This window comes from Artemia sp. Qi Xiang Cuo, chromosome 12 (assembly GCF_049724085.1).
Source record: "Artemia sp. Qi Xiang Cuo chromosome 12, ASM4972408v1, whole genome shotgun sequence".
In the NCBI taxonomy this organism is placed as follows: Eukaryota; Metazoa; Arthropoda; class Branchiopoda; order Anostraca; family Artemiidae; genus Artemia; species Artemia sp. Qi Xiang Cuo.
The window spans coordinates 2,654,905-2,676,629 of NC_142805.1; the positions used below are offsets into that span (position 1 = coordinate 2,654,905).

The following is a 21,725-nucleotide window of genomic DNA, read 5'->3' on the forward strand; positions in this document are numbered from 1 at the left end:
AATCCCAAAGAAAAGAAAACTCGCCACCCAGTGCTCGTATTTCTACCCTTTAACGGTGGCTAATATCTTCTGAGAGGTTTTCAAACTTCTGTTCATTGACCATCTGAACGTGAAATGCTATGTTCCACTTTACCAATTTTGAACTATCGTCTTAGCCGGGCACAATGTTCATGAAACGTTTGATTCTCTCATTCCCGTCACTATGTTACTCCATGCAGAAAAAGCGTGGAGTGAGCCCGTCATATATCTGAGCCCTTCTAAAGCTGACAGCTCTCAAGTCTACACACCAACCCCTTATATTTTTTCAAAATTGAAACAGGTAGCCGTCAAGGTGCGCTTTCTTCCTTTTCAGTCTTCAATAATGGATTTCTTGGTGCACCATCATCTGTTCCCACATCTTTAATCTTTGGCGGTCTTGATTTATCTCTCGTATGTTGTGCAGACAACATTATGAATTTGAGCTTCACTATCGAATGAATTATCGAGTCTTTCGCAACTCTACAATCTGAGTATAAAAAAATAGATCTTCAGTTCAGTGCTGAAAAGTCAAAAGTTCAATTTTTCAACTGAAAATAAGTGTCACCTGGAGATATACTTCTCAGAAATAGAAGGATTAAGCCATTAGATCATATCATCTAACTTGGTCTTCCCATTGGTACGTCTATAATGCACATATGACAACTATTAATTGCTCACATTGAACGTAGAGCTGGGGCATCATGTGAGTCTTTTGTAACGAATAAGTTACGCTTCAACCGCCATCTTATTTCAAATTTTTTCAACGGTGTCGCTCTACCTCATTATCTGTATATATCCCTTTTTCGGAAAATGCTCACAAAATCTGACTAGTCAAAAATTCGTTCCGTTTTCTTCCGGTTTGCAAAATATCTTTTACTTTTTCCCCCTTGGACAAGCAACTCTTATCTCGTTAAAAAATTCAGCATTGCTGACCTTATTATAGCTTTGGAAAAGCAAATTCGTGCTTATAAGTCCCATTTGATAAAGTTTAACCATCCTTGCTCGTCGGTACTGGCCTAGTAGTTAACATTTATTTGTTGTGTTTTTTAAATGTTTATTTTTGCGCTTAGAGTGTATTTCTCCTTTTTTGGTTTATTGCTCTGCCCTTTACTATTTCTGTATGACGGGTTTTCCAATAAATAATAATGGTAATCATACTAATAATAATATATGTCACTTTTTCTCATTTATTTGGCATTATATATTAATATTCTTGAAGATTCTTAGAAATTTTATATTTCCTTGTTTGGGACTTCTTACAGCGTCATTCTATTAACTTATAGTATTCATTGAACAATAGTCTTATCAGCAATATTTTTGGAACTACTTGCCTTATCAAGAGGAAACTTCTTGAGCATCATGAGTGAGATGTTCAACTGACTGAAAGGCAACATCTAGCTGCTACCACTGCTATTATTGCTGCTGATGCTGCTATTGTTCCTAATACTAACACTACTACTATGGTTGTAGTACAGTTAGGGCTACGCGTATGAAAATTGAGATTTGACAGGATTCTTTGGGGGATATAAACTAAGTCAAAACACACTGTGTGCTTACAGATTGTCAACAGGGTGTATCCCAAGAATGGATTTGGGTATTTAGTTTGAAGTTTCAGAGAATGCTTAAAGTTGATAAATAATTGAAAAAAAGGTATTCTTTGCATGCCACTACTAAGACTACGAGAACTCCTACTTTTGCTATTGCTACTGCTTGAGCTATTAAACTACTATTCAAAATGCAACAACTTGTAAGGCTTAGAGTATTAAGATGGAAAGGGTAGGAAAAAGGGGTCTAAAAAGCACCTCATTAATATTTTGGATTGTTTTTTTTATCAAGGTGAAACTTCTGGGTCATCATGATAAGATTGTTCAATTTACCAAAAGGCAACATTTACGCGCTTCTACTGTTAATAATACTGCTGCTACCATTGTTACTTCTAATAATAGAGCGACGATAATATTGCTACTACTTCTCTCACTGTCACAACAACTACTTTGATACTAGGTATAGAGGAAGCCAAATGCGTTAGCGTATACCAAAGATTTAAAATAAAAATTAATTCTACCAGAAGAAAAAGGAAGAGAAAACTGTTATTTTTTTCGAATTCCTCACTTCTTCTTATTCTTGGTTATAATTGATCTCATCCACAAGATGCTTCAGTTGCAAGCAGCTGCAGTCCCAAATATGGGCAGTCACTGTCCTTAGTAGTTGCAGTCACATTTAGTCACCGTCTCAGGTATTAAAGTTAGGCATGTAAATAATTGCTGTCACCGTCACAGCTAATCGCATTTGGAAGCAATCATAGTCTTATTTTCATGTAATCGATGTCACACGTAGTCGCAGTCAAAAGTAGCTACATATACAAATAGTAAGACTTTAAGTTAATGAAGTATTTGAAAAGAACTTATTCACAATATGTAACGAATGGCTATGGTTATAAAGCTGAAAATTAAAGGAAACGATGAGTAGGATGTTAAACTAAAAAAAAAGACCCTAAGTGTGTCAGGGTTGTCGAGAGTGCGTATCTGCTTCACATTAGGAGCTAAGGCTTATCCATCGACACTTCCATAGGATGTTGAGTGTGTTGGTTGGTTAAAATGAATCAAAATACATTCGGTCAACCACATTTATCCAAATGGTGTATCTGCCATGCCTCAGAAATAGCCCAGACTGTTCAGTATGAGCTGTCTAAAAATATTGTTTAGGGTATTGAACAAAATCAAAAGATACTATATTTGTCCAGGTTGTGAAAAAGTTGAATGGGAAATGTCTCAAAAGTTGCAACAAAATTAAGTTTGAATTTGCAAGAAATATTGAAATGGATCTCGAACAAAATTATTAGTATTATGTTTATCCATTACTAGCAAATATTCACATCGACGTTGAAAATAGAAATTTTAAGAGTTAGAATATTAAGAGCTGAATGATGCTTCTGGTATTAATTTATTTTCACATTCCATTTTCAATCATATTTTATCTTTTGAAAGACTATTCCAAGAGGCTTCTGTTGATTATCATAGGCACTGCAATCGCGCTGCCTATGTAAAGAACGATGTTGGCACAATATATTATTTTATTTTTTTGGTTCTAGACCAGGGCACTTGGTATCAAAGGAGTTGTCGTAGAAACCTCGAAAAGGGCTTTTTCGATTGGACATTGGAATGGCTTGTGCCCTTTTTAATAGTCGAAAAGGATTGGAAGGCAACTACCACCCCTTCCACGCCCACCATTTCCCCAAACACATCCAATCAAAATTTTGAGATAGCCATTTTGTTCAGCGTAGTTGATTTCCAGATAGAAATTATGTTTTTGAGGAGGACACTACCCAACAACCCTCAGGGCAAGGGTTGTAATTTATGACTTTGGGCATATAAGGTTTTTATAGAAAGCTTTGTCGTAAAAACTTCAAAAAGGGCTAATTCAATTGAAAATTAAAAGAGCTGGTGCTCTTTTTAAATGTCAAAAATGATTGGAGGGCAAATAACCCCCCTCTTACACCAACTTTTTCCCCAAATACATCCAATCATAATTTTGAGATAGCCATTTTGTTCAACGTGGTTGAAAATTCTGGAAATTAGGTCTTTGAGGATGACAACCCCCCATAGCCCTAAGGGGAAGGTTTGTAAGCTCGGCTCTGGGGATATATAATATTTTTATAGAAAGCGTTGTCTTAGAAAATTAAAAAAGGGTTCATTCGATTGGAAATAGAAATGGTTACCGCTGTTTTTAAAAGTCGAAAGCGTTTGGAAGGCAACTAAAACCCCTTCCACGCCCACCATTTACCCAAACACATCCAATCAAAATTATGAGATTTTGTTCAACGTAGTTGAAAAGTCCAGAAATTTTATCTTTGTGGATGACACTCCCCCACAGCCCTCAGGGCAAGCGTTGTAGGATATGCCCTGGGGCATATAAGGTTTTTATTGAAAGCTTTGTCCTAGAAACTTGAAAAAAGGCTCATTTGGTTGGAAATTCAAACGAAGTAGGAAGTTCTGGAAATTATGTCTTTGAGGATGACAATCCCCCATAGCCCCAGAGGGAAAGGGTTTTATGTTATGCCCTCGGGGCATATAAGGCTTTTATAGAAAGCTTTGTTGTAGAAACTTCAAAAAGGGCTCATTAGATTGGAAATTCAAATGGTTAGTGCCCATTTTAATAGCCAAAAGTGATGGGATGGCAACAAACCCCCCTCTCAGACCCACCTTTTCCCCAAACACATCCAATCAAAATTTTGAAATAGCTATTTTGTTCAACGTGGTTGAATGGTCTGAAAAATGTCTTTGAGGATGAAAACCCCCACCCAAGAGCTCTCAGGGCAAGGGTTGTAGCCTAATTTATGCCCTGGGGGCATATTTTATTTTTATAGAAAAAGTTGTCGTAGAAACTTCAAAAAGGGCTCTTTCGATTTAAAATTGAAATGGCTAGTGCGTTTTCAATAGTCGAAAGTGTTTGGAAGGCAACTAACACCCCTTCCATGCCCAACATTTATCCAAACACATCCAATCAAAATTTTGAGACCGCCATTTTGTTCAAAGTAGTTGAAAGGTCAAGAAAAAATATCTTTTAGGATGACACTCCCCAATAGCCCTCAGGGCAAGGGTTGTAAGCTATGTCAAGGGGGCATATAAGGTTGTTATTGAAAGGTTTGTCGTAAAAACTTGAAAAATGGCTCATTCGTTGGGAAATTGAAAGGGCTAGTGCCATTTTTAATAATCAAAAATGATTGGAGGGCAGCTAACCCCCTCTCCCACCCAACTTTCCCCAAACACATCCAATAAAAAATTTTAGATAGCCATTTTGTTAAACGTAGTGAAAAGTTTTAGAAATTAGGTCTTTGAGGATAATAACCCCCTCAGAGCCCTCAGGGCAAGGTTTGTAAGCTATGCTATGGGGGCCTCAGGGCAAGCGTTGTAAGCTATGCCCTTGGGCATATAATGTTTTTATTGAAAGCTTTTTCGTATAAACTTGAAAAAAGGCTCATTTGATTGGAAATTCAAACGAAGTTGAAAGTTCTGGAAATTACGTCTTTGAGGATGACAATCCCCCATAGCCCCATAGGGCAAGGGTTGTAAGTTATGCCCTCAGGCCATATAAGGCTTTTCTTGAAAGCTTTGTCGTAGAAACTTCAAAAAGGGCTCATTCGATTGGAAATTCAAATGGTTAGTGCCCATTTTAATAGCCAAAAGTGATGGGAAGGCAACTAACCCCCCTCTCACGCCCACCTTTTCCCCAAACACATCCAATCAAAATTTTGAGATAGCCATTTTCTTCAACGTAGTTGAAAGATCTGCAATAAAGTCTTTTAGGATGAAAACCCTCACCCCAGAGCTCTCAGGGCAAGGGTTGTAATTTATGCCCTGGGGGCATATATTGTATTTATAGAAAAAGTTGTCTTAGAAAATTCAAAAAGGGCTCTTTCGATTTAAAATTGAAATGGCTAGTGCCTCTTCAATAGTCAAAAGTGTTTGAAAGGCAACTAACACCCCTTCCATGCCCACCATTTATCCAAACACATCCAATCAAAATTTTGAGACAGCCATTTTGTTCAGCGTAGTTGATTTCGTGATAGAAATTATGTTTTTAAGGAAGACACTACCCAACAACCCTCAGGGCAAGGGTTGTAATTTATGACTTTGGGCATATAAGGTTTTTATAGAAAGCTTTGTCGTAAAAACTTCAAAAAGGGCTCATTCAATTGGAAATTCAAAGGGCTAGTGCCCTTTTTAATTGTCGGAAATGATTGGAGGGCAACTAACCCCCCTCTCACACCCAATTTGTCCCCAAACACATCCAATCATAATTTTGAGATATCCATTTTGTTCAACGTAGTTGAAAGTTCTGGAAATTACATCTTTGAGGATGACAGCCCCCCATAGCCCTCAGGGTAAGGGTTGTAAGCTCGGCCCAGGGGATATATAATATTTTTATAGAAAGCGTTGTCGTAGAAAATTCAAAAAGGGTTCATTCGATTGGAAATAGAAATGGTTACCGCTGTTTTTAATAGTCGAAAGCGTTTGGAAGGCAACTAAAACCCCTTCCACGCCCACCATTTACCCAAACACATCCAATCAAAATTATGAGATTTTGTTCAACGTAGTTGAAAAGTCCGAAAATTTTATCTTTGTGGATGACACTCCCCCACAGCCCTCAGGGCAAGCGTTGCAGGATATGCCCTGGGGCATATAAGGTCTTTATTGAAAGCTTTGTCGTAGAAACTTGAAAAAAGGCTCATTTGGTTGGAAATTCAAACGAAGTAGGAAGTTCTGGAAGTTATGTCTTTGAGGATGACAATCCCCCATAACCCCAGAGGGCAAGGGTTGTAATTTATGCCCTCGGGGCATATAAGGCTTTTATAGAAAGCTTTGTCGTAGAAACTTCAAAAAGTGCTCATTAGATTGGAAATTCAAAGGGTTAGTGCCCATTCTAATAGCCAAAAGTGATGAGAAGGCAACAAACCCCCTCTCACACCAGCCTTTTCCCCAAACACATCCAATCAAAATTTTGAAATAGCAATTTTGTTCAACGTAGTTGAAAGTTCTGCAAATTAGGTCTTTGAGGATGAGAACCTCCACCCAAGAGCTCTCAGGGCAAGGGTTGTAATTTATGCCCTGGGGGCATAAATTGTTTTTATAGAAAAAGTTGTCATAGAAACTTCAAAAAGGGCTCTTTCGATTTAAAATTGAAATGGCTAGTGCCTCTTCAATAGTCAAAAGTGTTTGGAAGGCAACTAACACCCCTTCCATGCCCACCATTTATCCAAACACATCCAATCAAAATTTTGAGACAGCCATTTTGTTCAAAGTAGTTGAAAGGTCAAGAAAAATATCTTTTAGGATGACACTCCCCAATAGCCCTCAGGGCAAGGGTTGTAAGCTATGCCAAGGGGGCATATAAGGTTCTTATTGAAAGGTTTGTCGTAAAAACTTGAAAAAGGGCTCATTCGTTTGGAAATTGAAAGGGCTAGTGCCATTTTTAATAGTCAAAAATGATTGGAGGACAGCTAACCCCCTCTCCCACCCAACTTTCCCCAAACACATCCAATAAAAAATTTTAGATAGCCATTTTGTTAAACGTAGTGAAAAGTTTTAGAAATTAGGTCTTTGAGGATAATAACCCCCTCAGAGCCCTCAGGGCAAGGTTTGTAAGCTATGCTATGGGGGCCTCAGGGCAAGCGTTGTAAGCTATGCCCTGGGGCATATAAGGTTTTTATTGAAAGCTTTTTCGTATAAACTTGAAAAAAGGCTCATTTGATTGGAAATTCAAACGAAGTTGAAACTTCTGGAAATTAAATCTTTGAGGATGACAATCCCCCATAGCCCATAGGGCAAGGGTTGTAAGTTATGCCCTGGGGGCATATAAGGATTTTATAGAAAGCTTTGTCGTAGAAGCATCAAAAAGGGCTCATTCGATTGGAAATTGAAATAGATAGTGCCCATATTAATAGTCGAAAGTGAATGGAAGGCAACTAACCCCCCTCTCACGCCCACCTTTTCCCCAAACACATACAATCAATATTTTTAGATAGCCATTTTCTTCAACGTAGTTGAAAGATCTGCAATAAAGTCTTTGAGGATCAAAACCCCCACCCCAGAGCTCTCAGGGCATGGGTTGTAATTTATGCCCTGGGGGCATATATTGTATTTATAGAAAAAGTAGTCGTAGAAAATTCAAAAAGGGCTCATTCAATTGGAAATTCAAAGGGCTAGTGCCCTTTTTAATTGTCGGAAATGATTGGAGGGCAACTAACCCCCCTCTCACACCCACTTTTTCCCCAAGCATATCCAATCAAAATTTTGAGATAACCATTTTGTTCAACGTAGTTGAAAGTTCTGGAAATTATGTCTTTGAGGATGACAACCCCCCATGGCCCTCAGGGTAAGGGTTGTAAGCTCAACCCAGGGGATATATAATATTTTTATAAAAAGCGTTGTCGTAGAAAATTCAAAAAGGGTTCATTCGATTGGAAATAGAAATGGTTACCGCTGTTTTTAATAGTCGAAAGCGTTTGGAAGGCAACTAAAACCCCTTCCACGCCCACCATTTACCCAAACACATCCAATCAAAATTATGAGATTTTGTTCAACGTAGTTGAAAAGTCTGGAAATTTTATCTTTGTGGATGACACTCCCCCACACCCCTCAGGGCAAGCGTTGCAGGATATGCCCTTGGGCATATAAGGTTTTTATTGAAAGCTTTGTCGTAGAAACTTGAAAAAAGGCTCATTTGATTGGAAATTCAAACGAAGTAGGAAGTTCTGGAAATTATGTCTTTGAGGATGACAATCCCCCATAGTCCCAGAGGGCAAGGGTTGTAAGTTATGCCCTCGGGGCATATAAGGCTTTTATAGAAAGCTTTGTCTTAGAAACTTCAAAAATGGCTCATTAGATTGGAAATTCAAAGGGTTAGTGCCCATTTTAATAGCCAAAAGTGATGACAAGGCAACAACCCCCCTCTCACACCAGCCTTTTCCCCAAACACATCCAATCAAAATTTTGAAATAACCATTTTGTTCAACGTAGTTGAAAGTTCTGCAAATTAGGTGTTTGAGGATGAAAACCTCCACCCAAGAGCTCTCAGGGCAAGGGTTGTAATTTATGCCCTGGGGGCATATTTTGTTTTTATAGAAAAAGTTGTCGTAGAAACTTCAAAAAGGGCTCTTTCAATTTAAAATTGAAATGGCTAGTGCCTTTTCAATAGTCGAAAGTGTTCGGAAGGCAACTAAAACCCCTTCCATGCCCACCATTTATCCAAACACATCCAATTAAAATTTTGAGACCGCCATTTTGTTCAAAGTAGTTGAAAGGTCAAGAAAAAATATCTTTTAGGATGACACTCCCCAATAGCCCTCAGGGCAAGGGTTGCAAGCTATGCCAAGGGGGCATATAAGGTTCTTATTGAAAGGTTTGTCGTAAAAACTTGAAAATGGGCTCATTCGTTTGGAAATTGAAAGGGCTAGTGCCATTTTTAATAGTCAAAAATGATTGGAGGGCAGCTAACCCCCTCTCCCACCCAACTTTCCCCAAACACATTCAGTAAAAAATTTTAGATGGCCATTTTGTTAAACGTAGTGAAAAATTTTAGAAATTAGGTCTTTGAGGATAATAACCCCCTCAGAGCCCTGAGGGCAAGGGTTGTAAGCTATGCCCCAGGGGCCTCAGGGCAAGCGTTGTAAGCTATGCCCTGGGGCATATAAGGTTTTTATTGAAAGTTTTTTCGTATAAACTTGAAAAAAGGCTCATTTGATTGGAAATTCAAACGAAGTTGAAAGTTCTGGAAATTACGTCTTTGAGGATGACAGTCCCCCATAGCCCCATAGGGCAAGGGTTGTAAGTTATGCCCTCGGGCCATATAACGCTTTTATAGAAAGCTTTGTCGTAGAAACTTCAAAAAGGGCTCATTCGATTGGAAATTCAAATGGTTAGTGCCCATTTTAATAGCCAAAAGTGATGGGAAGGAAACTAACCCCCCTCTCACGCCTACCTTTTCCCCAAACACATCCAATCAAAATTTTGAGATAGCCATTTTCTTCAACGTAGTTGAAAAATCTGCAATAAAGTCTTTGAGGATGAAAACCCCCACCCCAGAGCTCTCAGGGCAAGGGTTGTAACTTTGTGCCCTGGGGGCACCTGTTGTATTTATAAAGAAAAAGTTGTCGTAGAAAATTCAAAAAGGGCTCTTTCGATTGAAAATTGAAATGGGCTAGTGCCTCTTCAATAGTCAAAAGTGTTTGGAGGGCAACCAGCACCCTTCCATGCCCACCATTTATCCAAACACATCCAATCAGACAATTTTGAGACAGCCATTTTGTTCAAAGTAGTTGAAAGGTCAAGAAAAATATCTTTTAGGATGACAGTCCCCAATAACCTTCAGGGCAAGGGTTGTAAGCCATGCCCAGGGGGCATATAAGGCTCTTATTGAAAGGTTTGTCTTAAAAACTTGAAAAAGGGCTTATTCATTTAGAAATTTAAAGGGCTAGTGCCATTTTTAATAGTCAAATATGATTGGAGGGCAGCTAACCCACTCTCCTGCCCAAATTTTCCCCAAACACATCCAATCAAAATTTTTAGATAGCCATTTTGTTAAACGTAGTTAAAAGTTTTAGGAATTAGGTCTTTGAGGATAAACCCCTCACAGCCCTCAGGGCAAGGGTTGTAAGTTATGCCCTGGGGGAATATACCGTTTTTATAGATAGTGATGTTGTAAAATTTTTTAAAACGGCTCATTCGACTGGAAATTAAAAGAACTAGAGACCTATCTAATAGTCAAAATTGATTGGAGACCAGCAAACCCCCCCTCTCACGTTTCCACTTTTTCCCCAAACACATCAAATCATAATTTTTAGATAGCCATTTTGTTCAACGTAGTTAAAAGTCTTGGAAATTAGGTCTTTGAGGACAACCCCCTCAGAGCCCTCTGGGCAAGGGTTGTAAGGTATACCCTTAGGGCATCTAAGGTTTTTATAGATAGTGATGTTTAAAAACTTCAAAAAGGGCTAATTCAATCGGAAATTGAAAAGGCTATTGGCCTATTTAATAGTTGAAATTGATTGAAGGGCAGCTAATCCCCCTCTCGCGCCCACCATTTCCCCAAACACATCCAATCAAAATTTTGAGATATCCATTTTGTTCAACGTAGTTGAAAGTTTTTGAGCATTAGCTCTTTGAGGATGATAACCCACCCCGACAGCCCTCAGGGTAAGGGTTTAAGCGATGGCCTTGGGGCATATAATGTTTTACAGAATGAGTTGTCGTAGAAACTTTGCAAAGGGCTCATTCGATGGAAAATTGAATAGTTAAAAATTTATAGGGAATAGTAATTGGAGAAAAACTAAGATCCCTCCCACGCCCACCATTTATCCAAACATATCCAATAAAAGCTTTAAGATAGCAATTTATTCAATGTAGTTGAAAAGTCCACAAATTAAGTCTTTGAGGATGACAGACGGTCCTCAGCGCAAGGGTTGTTAGTTGTGCCCTGGGGGTATATAAGGTTTTCAAGAAAGCGTTGTCGTAGAAACTTCAAAAGGAGATCATTCGTTTGGGAATTGAAAGCACTAGTGCCCTATTTAATAGTCGAATTTAATTTGAGGGCAAATAACGCCCCTCTCACGCCCACCATTTCCCCAGACACATCCAATCAAAATTTTGAGATAGACATTTTGTTCAACGTAGTTGAAATTTTTGAAAATTAGGTCTTTGTCAGCTATGTCGTAGAAACTTCAAAAAGGACTCATTCATTTGGGAATTGAGAGAGCTAAGATGCCCTTATTAATAGTCAAAAGCGATCCGAGGGTGAATGTCTCCCCCCATACCCATCCTTTTCCCAAACACTTCTGATCAACGTTTTTATAAAGCAATTTTTTTGAACGTAGTTGAAGGGTCTAAAAATTATGTTTTTGAGCATGAAAACCCCCACAGTCCTCGGGGATAAGGTTGTAAGTTACGCACTGGGGGCATATCATGTCATATTGAAAGTTTTGTCGTAAAAACTTCAAAAGGGTTCTGTCGATTGGAAATTGAGACGGATATTGCCATTTTTAATTGTCGAAAGTAATCAGAGGGAAAATCACCCCACTCCCATCATTTCCCAAAACATTTCTGATCAACATTTTGAAATAGGCATTTTGTTCAACTTATTTGAAAGGTCTGGAAATTATGTCTTTGAGAATGACAACCCTCCCCCAATAGCCATCATGATAAGGGTCTTAAGTTATGCCCTTGGGGCATATCACGTTTTTATAGAAATTTTTCCTCAGGGCAAGGGATTTAAGCTATGCCCTGGGTGCATATAAGGTTTTTATTTATAGCTTTGTCTTAGAAACTTGAAAAAAGGCTCATTCGATTGGAAATTCAAACAAAGTTGAAAGTTCTGTTATTTAAGTCTTTAAGGATGACAAGCCCCCACAGGCCCCAAGGGCAAAGGTTGTAAGTTACGCCCTGGGTGCATATGCGGTTTATATCATCCGAATTACCAAATACCACAAAAATCAAAATTTTGGTGGTATTTAAGTAACCATGTTTAGGCTAACACAAATTTTAAGAGACACCAAATATAAATAATAAAATTTCCTAGAGTTTAATATTACATTTAAAAATTGGTTTCCCGCATATCAGAAAACCCTATCGTGAAGGATTACAACTTCATAAATTTATTGACTAACGTCCTTAAGAGAAGTTTATATATATATATTATATATATATATATATATATATATATATATATATATATATATATATATATATATATATATATATATATATATATATATATATATATATATATATATATATATATATATATATATATATATATATATAGATATATAGACATATAGCTTTGTTAACTAAAAACTTAATTTGTCTTTTATGTGTCGTATTCAAATTCCGATCCAATCTACACTGCTACAATTTTCTCATAAGCTGGCGTCCCAGTTCGGGAGAATCACTTCGTCAGAATTCAGAAGTTAAAATTATTTTTGGTAAAGGTGCTGAGAGGTGAAGTAAAATAGTTTTTGGTAAAGTGGGTTTAAGGTTGTCAAGTGAAGTTGTAGTTGATGCCTTATTTCGCCCTTATAAGAGGTCTTAGTTATGGTCCTAAGGTAAATTACCTTTGGTAGCGTGCCTTAGGCTGTGAACTGACTAATTTGGCGTACCATATGGGATTACTCGGGGGACTAAAATAAGATTGTAGAGAGATTGTTTATAACACAATGCTTGTATTAATGCAACACACTATACAACAGCTGGTAATATAAAACCGCTAGGACTGATTGTCCCAGAGAATCAACAATTATAAGACTACTATGATAATATAATAAGTCACTGAAACACTTACGATATTTGATAAATAATCCAAGGTGTTTCTAATAAGATATCAAAAATGCAAAGGTTTGCCCGGTAAGTGGATTAGAGCCCAATCAGTCTCAAAAACCTGAGAATATATATGAAAAATCAACCGCATTAATTCGGCCAAAAGACGTACTTAGTCAAGAAAATGGTTATTGAGAGGGTTCCTTTCAAGCCCACACATTCCAGGATGTGTACTTTTACCTTAATAAAAAGTGGTATTTGAAAACTTGGTATTTTTTATTTTGCGTCTAAATATTTTTACTAAAATCAAATTTTGACTTAATTAGTCAGCTTCACTACAACACTTCCCACCTTGATAAGAGTTGTCCCCAACCCTAAATATTTTACTTTTAAAACAACAAATTTTAGGTAGTTTGTACCTGATTCTTATGCTTCCATTATTTATGGGTCATTATATGCATATAACCTCAATGGGTTTCTTTAGGATCGTGTTTATGGCCAAATGTTATGCCATGTCTGGTCTTCCAAGAATATCAATTTTGGGATTTATCCTTGTTATTATCTTTTTTTTTCTTCTCTTTTCTTTTTCTTTCTTTGTTTTTTTTCTTTATTCCTATCGTCTGATGATACATTTCACTCTTTACACCCTTTGGTAACATGCATCTTCTATTTTTGTTTGACCCACAATGGCTTAGGTATTTGTATCAGTGTTTTTACTTAAATTAGATTTAATATTATATTTGAGACCTTATGATTTATTTGAGTTTAAATTTAATTCCCTTCACTTATTTAATTTTTGGATAATTTTGATTTTTTGATAATGTTTATTTGGATAATGTTAGTTTTTAGGTCTGGCTGATTTAATATTTATCTTCCAGGGTTAGGAATAACTTGGATAATCAATATATAACAATTTACTATTGTAACCACAGATTTCGTTAAACACAACACTTTACATTTTCTTAACATTTTAAATTAAGTTAATGAATGTTTAGGCTATAAGCCATTTGCTTATACATCTTAAGCATTGAAAATTATTGATTTAAATTCACTTGTCAGTCAATAAATTGGTAGTAAATTCTCACTTTTTACTGGATTCTTTTGACGTCGATTTCAGACAAGGTAAACGTATAGGTCCTGAATACAAAGAACTTTATCTTGGGAGATACTAGCTACAAGCTCTTGCAATGAATCTAAAATTGGTTGATATTGGAATAATATATGAACCAAAAATTGGCTGAAGTTCTATCTAACTTTGGTTGATATCGACAAAAAATAACCAAAAATGGGTTGTACAAAATCTAGGTCTGTGGTCTAAAGATATATTCAAATATCAATATACAAATAAAGCATTAACGCTTGTATACATAAGGAAAATATCACACACTAATATATACAAATAAAATTGTTTTGTCAAGTAAGAGGCTAATTATTTTCTTACTTGTTTTCTAAATACAATGTACCGCTAAAATAGAAAAATTTCGTTTCTGGTTGGCTTTTAGTTGCATTTATATTCTTTACACATTATAATTAGCATTAATTATTAAAAAGATTTATATATTGACTCGAAGTTACAAAAATTAGATAGAACATTAAATTACTGGTTAAAAATTAAAGTTACTTATGAAAAAAAACATGTTATATACGCTAGCATTGGAACTAATTCCAATTAGTACTTTGTTAACTGCTTATAAAATATTAATACAGAATACTTCTTGAACAACACAAAAAGCAAGACTTTTGTTTTCAAAAAAACAAAAATACTCAACATATTAATTCAATATACTTATACTGATAATTTAAAATGTTTTTTTTTTTTTTTTTATTGTGATGGGGTTATAAACCCAAATGGCAATAATATGAATATATTTTTTATTTGGATTGAATGAAAACGGTAAAGGGTTGAAATTTTAATCGCTTACCAACTAACAGGTAAGTCCCAGGGAAAGATGACTCCCAGGCCACATAACATAACTGTCAGAATATGACTAGAATATATTCATTCTATACAAGCCGATTGATTTGATTGGCCTAACTTCACTTCTTGGTGGTGGTCGCTATAATTTATTAGTACCAGGTTAGGGGTGCCACTAATATAAACTATTGTTTAGTATTGGAGTAGGCGTACAGTTTAAAACTAATAAAGTCATAGGCACCGAGAACAGGATTTTGATATGAAATCAAGAACAATCCCTAGAAATCCAGAAAAATCCTTAGAAATCAAGTAGTGATGTGGCTATAAATCCAAATGACAATGATACGAATGATATGTTTTTATTTGGATTGAATGAAGCCATTGCAGAGTTGAAATTGTAACCACTCACCAACTAACGGTAAATTTGATGGAATGGTGACTCCCTAAAAGATATATATTTGTTTTCTTTTTTTGAGGAATGTCTTGACAACAATCATTTAAATTGTCGGAGAGAGTGAAGTCTGAGGGGAGGCAGACTGCAACCAATACCTTTTGAAAAGGATTACATAATATTGGGAATAAACATGAACTCAAAATTAATAAAGTAGCATACATTTTAAGCAATGATACGAAAGCCCTTGGACATCCATATCCCAGCCACCAAAGACCCCAGCCATCAAGGACACCAACCACCAAGGACCCCAACCACAAAGGACAACAACCTCAGAGATCCTCATTACCTTTCCCCTATTTTGGCCCCTCTCCCCGTTTTTATGCTTGTTTTTGAAGTTTAACATTATTTTTGAACTTTTATTTTTTTTAAACATAGAAATGTTTTCAACTTTTTTTTACAAGTCTTAAGATGACATATTATATAATTAAATAAAAAAAAACACAATTAATATTTTCGAAATACGAGATGAGAATGATCTATATGTTATTTGTGATTTTCACTATTAAAAAAATAATGTTTGTAGTAACCCTTAATTTTTTATTTTGAGTATTTTGAAATTTTGTTTATTTATGCAGCTCTACCAATGGAACTCTATAGTCATTCATCGCCACTAGGCGGCTGTCCCAGTAGTACTCTATGGCTGGTTATTGATAATACCTAGTCGATTGTATGTATTAAATCAGTAATTTTCGTACATTCGAAGGATAACCACTTGCATAATGTTTTCAATAAAGTTAAAATGAAATATTAGAAGAAAGTGTGTGCACATGATAAAATCAACGTTGCGTTAAATGCTGAAAATTAGAAATAATTAAACTATAAAACAAGCATTAATGGAGATCCTATTGGAAATGTATGCGTACGTTGTCATGACAGTGAGGAGCTAAATTCATTTGGAGTACTCACGAATTTTCATCAAGCAAACTGTGGATTATCGAGAGTATCCTTTCCAGAGAAGCTAGCGCTGAAAGAGAATGCAAACATTAAATAAAAAAAACTCAGATTTAATATTTTCGAAATATGAGATGAGATTGATATAGATATGTTAGTTTTCATATTGACTAATTAGATATATAATATTTGTAGTAAAACTTTTCTTTTTTTACTTAGAATTTTTTTGGACTTAAAAATTTTTCAACTTTTTTCTTAAATTTATTTATTTAGTTTTTTATTTATATATACAGATCTACCAATGGTACTCTATGGCCTCCCATAGACACTGCGCAGCTGTTCTAGTGACACTCTAAGGCGTGTTAACGACACTACTTAGGTTATTGTATGTATTAAGTCAGTAATTTTAGAACATTGGAAGGATAATCACTTGCATAATATTTTTAAAAAGACGAAAATAAAGTATTTGAAGAAAGTGTGTGCATAAGATAAAATCATCGTTGTGATGAATGCTGACAAGGATAAGTATTTGAACTATGACACAAGAATTAATAGTGATCTTATTGGAAATATATGCGTTCGTAGTCATGACAGTGAGGATAAAACTTCTTTTGGAGTACCCAAGAATTTCCATCATGCAAATGGTGGATATGCGAAAGTATAATTTCCAGAGAAGTTAGTGTTCAAAGGGAATGCAAAAATAAAAACAATCGTTGATGATTGGGGACAACTCCATGTTACTGTTGGTGGTAACACGTTACCTGTTAATAGATCCTATCATAACCGTTCTGGTATTAGTATTGTAAAGAAGACAAGAATAATACAGGCATACTGCTGCACTAATGTCATTAACTATATCTTGTCTGTTTGCAAAAACGTTACCTGTGTAAATGCAAAGTGACACTAGACAGTGCGATCACAGGCGAAATTGAAAGAAAGTTGGTAGACAATATCACTAATAAATATAAGGATTAATTGATGAAAAATAAAGCGCAAGTGAACATTATTACTACAATTAATCATATACTAACAGATATAGTCAATGAAAGCACTAATACCAAATACGAAACGCATTCTTGATCCTGTAGGTGACATCCTAGTAAAAATCACTGTATGACTCAAAATGGGTTAATGGTTATTCTACTGATTACGAACTAAGAGAACAGAGTAGCTACATTATCAAGAGAGAACATGATGAATTATTTTATGGAACAGATTCAAAATGTCCAAAGTTGTCCAAAAATATTAGTAATGTATAATAATGTATGTAACATATTTTTATGTTAATATAATAAATGTCGTTATTTCGATAAAATTATTTTATGCATCACTTTATTAGGTGACCATTATTTTTAGGGTACGCTAGCAGGTCGAACGCTTAGAATATTTATTAAAAATTCGGAGATGTAAGAAAAGGAATTTTGCGACGTAGATACTGGTATCAGGGCCTATATAACGTATATTAGAATCTGAAATATATGAACAGGGCTTTTCTTACAACATTTCACAGAATCAAGAAACTAATAAATTCTTTAGAATCCATGCGTTTGCAGTTTGTATGTAACTGAAATTTACCATTATGAATTAATACAGGTAATTTTTTAGGATCAAAAGGATTTTACAACATTTCACAAAATCAAGAAAATATTTAAATATTTCAGAATATATGCTGTTGCAGTTTGCAGGTAACTAAAATCTTCCAATTATCAGTTAATACAAATATGAAGGATTTTAAAACGCTTCACAGAATAAAGAAACTATTCAGAATATATACTTTTGCAGTTTGTACATACCCAAAATCTTCCATTATCAATTAATAAAGGTATTTTTTAGCATCAAGGTGATTTTACAACATTTCACAGAATCAATAAACTATTCTAATGTTTCTGAAACTATACTATTGCTGATTTCATGTAACTAAATTCTTCCATTATCAAATAATACAGGTATTTCTTAGCATCAAAATGATTTTACAACTTTTCACACAATCAAGAAACTATTCAAATGTTTCAAAATCTATGCTTTTGCAGATTGCATGTAAATGGAATCTTCTATTATCAATTAATACAGGTTTTTTTTGCAACAAAAGGATTTTACAACATTTCACAGCATCAAGAAAAAACTCAAATGTCTTAGAATCTATGCTTTTCCAGTTTGCATACAACTAAAATCCTTCATTATCAATTAATAAAGGTATTTTTTGCATCAAAAGGATTTTACAACTATTCACAGAATCAAGAAACTATTCAAATCTTTCAGAACCTATGTTTTTACAATTTGTATGTAACTAAAACCTTCCATTATCAATTACTAGAGGTAGTTCTTAGCATCAAAAGGATTTTACAACATTTCACTGAATCAAGAAACTATTCAAATGTTTCAAAATCTATGCTTTTGAAGTTTGCATGTAACTAAAGTCTCATATTATCAATTGATACAAGTATTTTATTTAGTGTCAGAAGGATTTTACAACATATCACAAAATCAAGTCAAATTTTTTAGAATCTATGGTTTTACAATTTGCGTGTAATTAAAATCTTTCAATTATCAATTAATACACATATTTTCTTAGCATCAAAAGGCTTTTAAAACACTTCATAGAATAAAGAAACTATTCAAATGTCTCACAATCTATGCTTTTGCTGTTTTATGTAACTAAAATCTTCTATTATCAATTAATGCAGGTATTTTTTAGTATCAAAAAGATTTTACCACACTTCACACAATGAAGAAACTATTCAAATGTTCCAGAATCTATGCCATTACAGTTTGTATGTAACTAAAATCTTCCACTATCAATTAATACAGATTTTTTTAGCATCAAAACGATTTTACAACATTTCACAGATTCAAGATACTATTCAAATGTTTCCACAACTATGCTTTTTCAGTTTGTATGTAACAAAAGTCTTCCATTATCAATTAACACATGTATTTTTTAGCATCAAAAGCATTTTACTAAATTTTACAGAATCAAGAAACTATTCAATTGTTTCAGAATCAATACTTTTGCAGTGTGAATGTAACTAAAATCATCCATTATTGAATAGTACAGGTATTTTATAGCATCAAAAGGATTCTGCAACATTTCAAAGTATAAAGGAACTTTTCAAATGTTTCAGGATCTATGCTTTTGCAGTTCGCATGTAACTGAAATCTATCATTATCAATTAGTACAGTTATTTCTTAGCATCAAAAGGATTTTACAACTTTTCACAGAATCAAGAAACTATTCATTGTTTCAGAATATATGATTTTCAGTTTGCATGTAACTAGAATCTTCCATTGTCAACTAATACAAGTATTTCTTAGCATCAAAATGATTTTAAAACATTTCACACAATCAAGAAACTATCCAAATGTTTCAGAATCTATGCTTTTGCAGATTGTATGTTACCAAAATCTTCGATTATCAATTAATACAGGTATTTTTTAGCAATAAAAGGATTTTACAACATTTCAGAGCATCAAGAAAATTTTCAAATGTTTTAGAATCTATGCTTTTCCAGTTTGCACACAACTAAAATCCTCCATTATCAATTAATAAAGGTATTTTTTTGCATCAAAAGCATTTTACAACTATTCACAGAATCAAGCAACTATTCAAATCTTTCAGAATCTATGCTTTTGCAATTTGTATGTAACTAAAACCTGCCATTATAAATTAATAGAAGTAGTTTTTAGCATCAAAAGGATTTTACAACATTTCACTGAATCAAGAAACTATTCAAATGTTTCAGAATCTATGCTTTTGAAGTTTGCATGTAACTAAAGTCTCACATTATCAATTAATACAAGTTTTTTTATTTAGTGTCAGAAGGATTTTACAACATATCAAAAATCAAGTCAAATGTTTCAGAATCTATGCTTTTACAGTTTGTATGTAATTAAAATCTTCAATTATCAATTAATGCAGGTGTTTTTTAGCATCAAAAAGATTTTACAACGCTTCAAAGTATCAAGAAACTCTTCAAATGTCTCAGAACTAAGTTTTTGCAGTTTACATGTAACAAAAGTCTTCCATTATCAATTAACAAATGTATTTTTTTGCATCAAAAGGATTTTACTATATTTTACAGAATCAAGAAACTTTTCAAATATTTCAGAATCTTTACTTTTGCAGTGTGCATATAACTAAAATCATCCATTATTGAATAGTACAGTTATTTTGTAGCATCAAACGGATTTTAAAACATTTCACAGAATCAAGAAACTATTCATTGTTTCAGAATCTATGCTTTTGCAGCTTACATGTAACTGAAATCTATCCATTATCAATTAATACGGGTAAGTTTTAGCATTAAAATGATTTTAAAACATTTAAAAAAATCAACAAACTATTCCAATACTTCAAAAACTATGCTTTTTTAGTTTTCATGTAACTAAAATGTTTCATTATCAATTAATACAGATAAATGTAGCCTCAAAAAGATTTTACAATATTACACAGAATCAAGAAACTATTCAAATGTTTTAGAATCTATGCTTTTGCAGTTTACATATAACTAAAGTCTTCCATTATCAATTAATACAACTATATAATTGCATCAAAAGGGTTTTATAACATTTCACAGAATCAAAAAACTATTCAAATATCTCAGAATCTAAGCTTTTGCAGATTTCAGGTAAGTAAAATCTGTCTTAATCAATTAATACAGGTATTTGTTAGCATCAAAAGGATTTTAGAACATTTCAAAAAATCTAGAAACTATTCAAATGTTTCAGAATCTAGCATCAAAAAGATTTTACAACACTTCACAGAATGAAGAAACTATTAAAATGTTTCAGAATCTATCCTATTACAGTTTGCATGTAACTAAGATCTTCCACTATCAATCAAAAGGATTTTACAACATTTCACAGAATCAAGAAACTATTCAAATATTTCAGAAGCTATGCTTTTGCAGTTTGCATGTAACAAAAGTCTTCCATTATCAATTAACAGATGTATTTTTTAGCATCAAAAGCATTTTACAAAATTTTACAGAATAAAGAAACTATTCTAATGTTTAAGAGTCTATACTTTTGCAGTGTGCATGTAACTAAAATCATCCATTATCGAATAATACAGGTATTTTTCAGCATCCAAAGGATTTTACAACATTTCATAGAATTAAGAAACTATTCATTGTTTCAGAATATATATTTTTGCAGTTTGCATGTAACAATAATATTCCATTGTCAACTAATAGAGGTATTTTTTAGCATCAAAATGATTTTACAACATTTCACACAATCAAGAAACTATTCAAATGTTTTAGAATCTATGCTTTAGTAGATTGTATGTAACTATAATATTCGATTATCAATTAACACAGGTATTTTTTAGCAACAGAAGAATTTTACAGCATTTCACAGCATCAAGAAAATATTCAAATGTTTTAGAATCTATGCTTTTCCAGTTTGCATACAACTAAAATCCTCCATTATCAATTAATAAAGGTATATATTTGCATCAAAAGGATTTTACAACTATTCACAAAATCAAGCAACTTTTCAAATCTTTCAAAATCTATACTTTTGCAGTTTGTATGTAACCAAAACCTGTCATTATCAATTACCAGAGGTAGTTCTTAGCATCAAATGGGTTTTACAAAATTTCACTGAAAAAAGAAACTATTCAAATATTTCAAAATCT

General features: G+C 34.0%; 1 protein-coding gene across 1 annotated transcript in view; it reads right to left on the reverse strand.

Moving 5' to 3' along the window:
* Nucleotides 1–326: 326 nt before the first annotated feature.
* Rbp (RIMS binding protein) overlaps nt 327–21,725 on the reverse strand; it is a 439,820-nt gene continuing 418,421 nt past the window's right edge. Inside the window, exons 28-29 of the mRNA XM_089098234.1 lie at nt 14,750–14,801; nt 327–505 (exon numbers count right to left, since the gene is read on the reverse strand). Of these exons, the coding sequence (XP_088954360.1) occupies nt 327–505; nt 14,750–14,801 (231 nt within the window). The remainder of the gene's footprint in view (nt 506–14,749; nt 14,802–21,725) is intronic.